The sequence below is a fragment of the Chrysemys picta genome, chromosome 12, assembly GCF_011386835.1.
Source record: "Chrysemys picta bellii isolate R12L10 chromosome 12, ASM1138683v2, whole genome shotgun sequence".
Lineage (NCBI taxonomy): Eukaryota > Metazoa > Chordata > Testudines > Emydidae > Chrysemys > Chrysemys picta.
In genome coordinates, this window is record NC_088802.1 from 20,893,876 (window position 1) to 20,899,908 (window position 6,033).

Below are 6,033 nucleotides of genomic sequence, written 5' to 3' on the forward strand. Positions count from 1 at the left end.
GTTATCCTTACACTTTACACATACAAATGAATTTTGCCCTACTATGCTTCTATTAAATCAATCATTATTATTCCCTCAAACCTGATTTACAGATGAGTAAACTGTGGATCAGAGACATGGTCAGTTTCCCACAAGACATAAGTACATTTGGAAGGATCATTTTTATCAGTAAATGTCGATCAATCTTGATTTCACCGCAAACGCACAAACTGAGGAAAACATATTTCCATCGATAACAATGGAAATTTACAGATAGGCAAAGTAAGTCTAGTGAATCACAGTGTCTACAAACTAAGTTATCTAGCTAGCTAGCTCTTGGCAGTTTTAATGTGTTAATAATTTTACTTGTCCATATAAGAAAGAATGAATGAAAGAAGCATTGACTTTAGATCAAGATTCTCACCTATCTCTGGAACCAGTAGTTCTACCTTCACTAGCTCCAACTCATTTAGTGATGGATGGGTTGAGGACTATTTCAGATTTCCTTAGCTACCCTAAAGACACAACTTCCAACCCTCCCTCATTCCTCCTTTAGCACTGCATTATTCCTAAACCTTATTCAGTCAGGAATGAGAGTACGAGGGAGTAAGAAGTATCCACCCTTTGTGCCGCTATGTAGGGGTTACCCAAATCTTAACTCTGAGTGCCCTGAGAGTGAAGGGCATTTGTTGCTACTTTATGTTTATCTTTGGGCAACAGGAAGGCTAATTAGCATCTGCAGTGCTGAGTACTGCCTATGAGTACCCTAAGCTCCCTTTGGCAGTTGGTTTTGGATGTACTAAAAAATTTGCAGTACTCATCCTTGTCAATAGTAGTTGTTTTTCCAAGGCAAATCCCTTACATTGGCTTTAAGCCATTGGAACTCCATCAGTCTCCAAAGCGTTGTGTACTCTTGATTTACACTGGTGAAAGTGAGAGAAGAATTAGCCTCATTGATTTCTGTGGCTTTACTCCTGTTTCCAAATTAGAAATGATTGAAAGGTGAATCAACCCCATTGACCTATGCAATTACACCTGATTTACACTGGAGTGGTGAGAAGAGAAACAGCCCCATTGATTTCAACTGAGCTGCTTTGCATTTACTCCAAAGTAATTGAGACCATGATCAGGCCTCAGGGCATAAATCCCATTGAAACGAATGGGCTGAATCCTGAAGGAATTGCTCTTTTTATTTTATTCTCAGTCCTTATATAAGACATTGGCTGTGTCAATCTTCCTCTATAGCCTTGATTCTGGAGAGGTCAAGAGATCTCCTAATCCAGACTGGAAATAAGGACTAAATTGTTAATGGTGGGAGTTATTTGAACAATTTACCAATGGTCATGCTGGATTCTCCATCACTACAACTTTTTATATCAAGATTGGATAGTTTTTCTGTAAGATCCACTCTAGGAATTATTTTGGGAAGTTCTATGGCCTGTGTTATACAGGAGGTCAGACCAGATGATCACAATGGTCCCTTCTGGCCTTAGAATCTATGAGCTAGAATGGTAGCGGTAAGAACAGAAGAATGGCCATACTGGGTCAGAACAATGGTCCATCTAGTCCAGTATCCTTTCTTCTGACTGTTGCCAGTACAAGATGTTTCAGAGGGAATGAACACAACGGGGCAATTATTGAGTGATCCATCCCCTGTCGTCCAGTCTCAGATTCTGTCAGTTGGAGATTTGGGCACACCCAGAGCATGGGGCTGCATCCCTGACCATGTTGGCTAATAGACATTGATGGAACTATCCTCCAGGATCTTGAACCCAGATATACTTTTGACATTCACAACATTCCATGGCAATGAGTTCCACAGGCTGACTGTGTGTTGTGTGGAAAAGTACTTCCTTTTGTTTGTTTAAACCCACTACCTATTAATTTCATCGGATGATCCCTAGTTTTTGTGTTATGTGAAGAGGTAAATGACACTTCCCTCTTCACTTTCTCCACACCATTCATGATTTTATAGATCGCTACAATATCCCCCCTTAGTCATCTCTTTTCTAAACTGAACAGTCCTAGTCTTTTTATTCTCTCTTTGTATGGAAGCTGTTCCATACCCCTAATCATTTTTGTTGCCCTTCTCTGAACCTTTCAAATTCTAATATATCTCTTTTGCGATGAGGCACCCAGAACTGCACCTAGTATCCAAGATGTGGGGGTACCATGGATTTATATTATTGTGTTATGATATTTTCTGTCTTATTATATATCCCTTTCCTAATGGTTCCTATCATTCTGTTCGCTTTTTTGACTGCTGCTGCACACTGAGCAGCCATTTTCAGAGAACTCTCCACAATGATGCCAAGGTCCCTTTCTTGGGTGATAACAGCTAATTTAAATCCCATCATTTTGTATATCTAGTCAGGATTATTTTTTCCAAGGTGCATTACTTTGCTCTGATCAACACTGAATTTCATCTGCCATTTTGTTGCCCAGTTACCCAGTGTAGTGACATCCCTTTGTAACTCTTTCCAGTCAGCTTTTGGACTTAACTATCTTGAGTTATTTACATCATCTGCAAATTTTGCCACCTCACTGTTGATTAAATGATTAAAGACAAAAACATCATATCACCCATGGGCAAACACTTTTCACAAAACCATCACTCCATATCTGATCTCTCAGGCCTCATTCTCAAAGGAAACCTGAACAACACCTTCAAGAGATGAGCCTGGGAGCTTAAATTCATAACTTTGCTAGACACTAAAAATCATGGTCCTAATAAAGACACTCAATTTATGGTTTATTACAAAAATCTGTAATTCACTAACCCCCCTTACTTGTCCTATGACTACAGAGGTGTTAATGGACCAGTTCACCTTGAATGGTCCCTTCAAATATATTTTAACTACTTATGCTAAACAATCTGTTTCACCTTGTATTTAGCTGGGAAATTGTGAGTATCTTGCCCAGACCTGAAGAAGAGCTGTGTGTAGCTAGAAAGCTTGTCAAACAAAAACCTATTACCTCACCCATTTTGTCTCTCTAATATCCTGAGACAAATACAACTACAATAACACTGCAAACAACAATGGAAGATATCAAATTTAGCTTTGCAGTCAGCTTGAAACTGGGATCAATATATTGGAAAAAATATCCATATATATTCACTTTAGCTGTGTCTCACATGTCCAGCATGTTGATATCTAAGCACCTTGATAGCTACCTGATGTAGTGACCATATGGACTTTTATACAATAATGTTATTGATCTGTAATTTTTATTGATTTATCCCTTCAGAATTAAGCTCTGCTGATCAGCTAACAATGAAAGGATGTTAATGTTAATGGGTCCCACTGGGCATTATTAAAAAGTCTTTCCAATGATCATGAAAAGAGTTTCAACTTCAAACAGGTTGCAGAAGGCATTGTTAAAATTCATAGCATTCAATTGGTGTAGCACCACTGGAGTCCACAACATTACACTCAGGAAGAATTTGTCCCGTTGCACTAAATGCCTAGAGACAGGAGGTGCTTACGGACTTCTCAGTAGAGGTTAAAGCTAAAATAAAAGTAATGTTAAATTATAGCAACTAAATGAGACCTTGCGGGATTCATCCAACAGCAAGAACAAAACTTGCTGGGCCAGATCCTCAACTGGTGTAAACTGGCATTGCCCCATGCAAGTCTATGGGGCTATGTTGATTTTCACAGGCTGAGGCTCTGGTTCCATTATGTGTAGCAGAATTGATGCATGACTTCATTCTCATAAGACGAATATCCCCAAAACTCACCCCCACTGGGTCCCAGAGAAGCAAGTGGTGGAAATATCTTTGGGACCAAGGCAATTCTTCCTCAGTAGAAACAAAACAGCTATTAACTCTAAAGGGCATCAAGGGGAAACCAGTTCTATGTAAACATCAGGGGGACAGATTTGTTACCAGAATAATGCTACTCTAGGCAGTGGGATTATACCAGGGGTAAATTTGGCCCATGTGCTATTAGCAGAACCATCAGAACAGTTAAGTGCTGCATGGCTCAGGGAATGGGATGCAGAACCCCTTGGTCACATTAGTGAATAGATACACACACACAAATAGTCCCACTGAATTTGCTGAATAGTTTTGTGCAAACCAAAAAAGTCTGCTTCATTTTGTTTCAATCTCCCAGCATTTTGAGAAAAGCAAGGCAAAGGACTCCCAAAAAGCCCAGAGAAAGAGAAGCTCTCTGATAATCTTTAGCCCAGTAACTATAGGACTCCACTGAGTTGTAAGAGACCCAGGTTCAATTCCCCTCTCTACCTGAACATTGTTACTAGTGTCCCTCCAAATCTACACCAATGGAACTTCTAGAGTTGGCCAGGAATATTCCAACAAAAAATTTCTGTCAGAAAACACCTAGTTGTTAAAACCAAAACTGGGGAAGGATCAGTTTTGACACATCTCCTGATTCAAAACAAATTTGGAAAAAAAAAAAAAAAGATTTAAAAATTGTTAGAATGTCCCATTTTGATATTTTTAAAATGAAAAGTTCTCATTTCTGGGTTCAAAATTATTTTTTTCATTTAGAAAGTTTAATTAATTTTTACCAAAAAAATAAAAAGTTTTTAAAAAATGAAAGGTCAAAAAGAAAACAAAAATTGTTTATATTATCAAAATGAAATGTTTCAATTGGCACATTAATAATAATAATAATTATTATTATTATTATTTCAAAATTTTGTGAGAATTTGACTTTTCCTCCAGATTCAGGATGGAATTTTTTCATTTTTTTTTAATTTAAAAAAATGGAACGGGAAAAGCATTTCCCACCCATCTGTAGTAAATCCATTGAGTTTGGTTATATTACTTCAGAATTAACCTCATCTCTACGAGATCAGAAGCCGCACCTTAAGGAGTTTCATTGTTGAAGACAAAGAATTGAACCAGAGACATTTACAATTAATCCATTTTTTTTAATTCAACAGAACCTTCTTCTCCCCATCATTCTCCGGAAAGCGCCCCTCACCTCCTTGTTCCTCAGGCTGTAGATAATGGGGTTTAGCATGGGTGTGATAACGGAGTATTACAGAGAGAGAAACTTATCTGTATCTGGTGAGTAGGATGACTTGGGCTTCAGATACATAACACAAGCAAAGCCGTAGGTGGAGAAGGACTTGCTCCTGCCTTCCCCTGAGGGCATCCGCAGGATGGTGGAGATGATACAGACGTAGGACATGAGAATCAGCATGAAGGGGAAGGTGACAACGAACAGAGCCATGATGAAGACAGCCATTTCTTTGCCGGAGGTGTCTCCACAGGCCAGCTTCAGCAGTGGAGGGATGTCACAGAAGAAATGGTTAATCTCATGAGAATGGCAGAAGGGTAGGGTGAACACCATGACCGTCATACCAAAGAATATGAGGAGTCCACTGAGCCAGGATCCGGCAGCTAGCCCTGTGTATACCTTCCTGCTCATAACCACTGAGTAGTGCAGAGGCTTGCATATTGCAACATAGCGATCGTAGGCCATTGAGGCCAGGAGAAAACACTCTGACCCAGCAAGGAAAAAAAAGAAAAAGGTTTGCATAGCACAGCCAATGAAAGAGATGGTCTGATCTTCTGAGAGAAGATTGGCCAATATTTTAGGGATGTAGCAGATCTCCAGGAAGGACAGGTTTCTGAGGAAGAAATACATGGGGATATGAAGGGCAGGGTCAGCCAATGTGAGGACAATGATGAGGAGATTTCCAGCGAGGGTGATCAAGTAGGCAGATAAAAACACAGAGAATAATAAGTATTTCTGTCTAGGAAGGTTGGAAAATCCCAGGAGAATGAATTTGGTTTGTACTGTGTGGTTTCCTCCTGCCGATCCTTTCACATGCTCCATCCTGCAGGAAAAAAAAGGAGGAAGCAACCCCAATAGGGCAAAATGTTCAAAAATATTGATCTTAATTCCGGTTCAGATTTCAAACACTCCCAAATCTGAATCCTTGGTTTTGATTCAGATTCTTCTTGACTCTCCCTGATTAGGTATTGAACTGTGCCTTCTTTTAATTGGCCCAGATATTCAGCTGGTGTGAATTGAATTGAATTGAATGAGGCCAGACTGACAGCTAAGCTGATTT

General features: G+C 39.4%; 1 protein-coding gene across 1 annotated transcript; it reads right to left on the minus strand.

Annotated features, from left to right (window-relative positions):
* Positions 1-4,991: 4,991 nt before the first annotated feature.
* Positions 4,992-5,795, minus strand: LOC101943826 (olfactory receptor 5V1-like). Its single transcript, XM_065563033.1, has one exon. The coding sequence runs from the start codon at positions 5,793-5,795 to the stop codon at positions 4,992-4,994; it is 804 nt and encodes a 267-aa protein (XP_065419105.1).
* Between the last annotated feature and the right edge of the window lie 238 nt (positions 5,796-6,033).

Excerpts from the sequence above, each read along its gene's own strand:
- LOC101943826 (XM_065563033.1), bottom strand. The coding sequence starts at position 5,795 with ATGGAGCATGTGAAAGGATCGGCAGGAGGAAACCACACAGTACAAACC.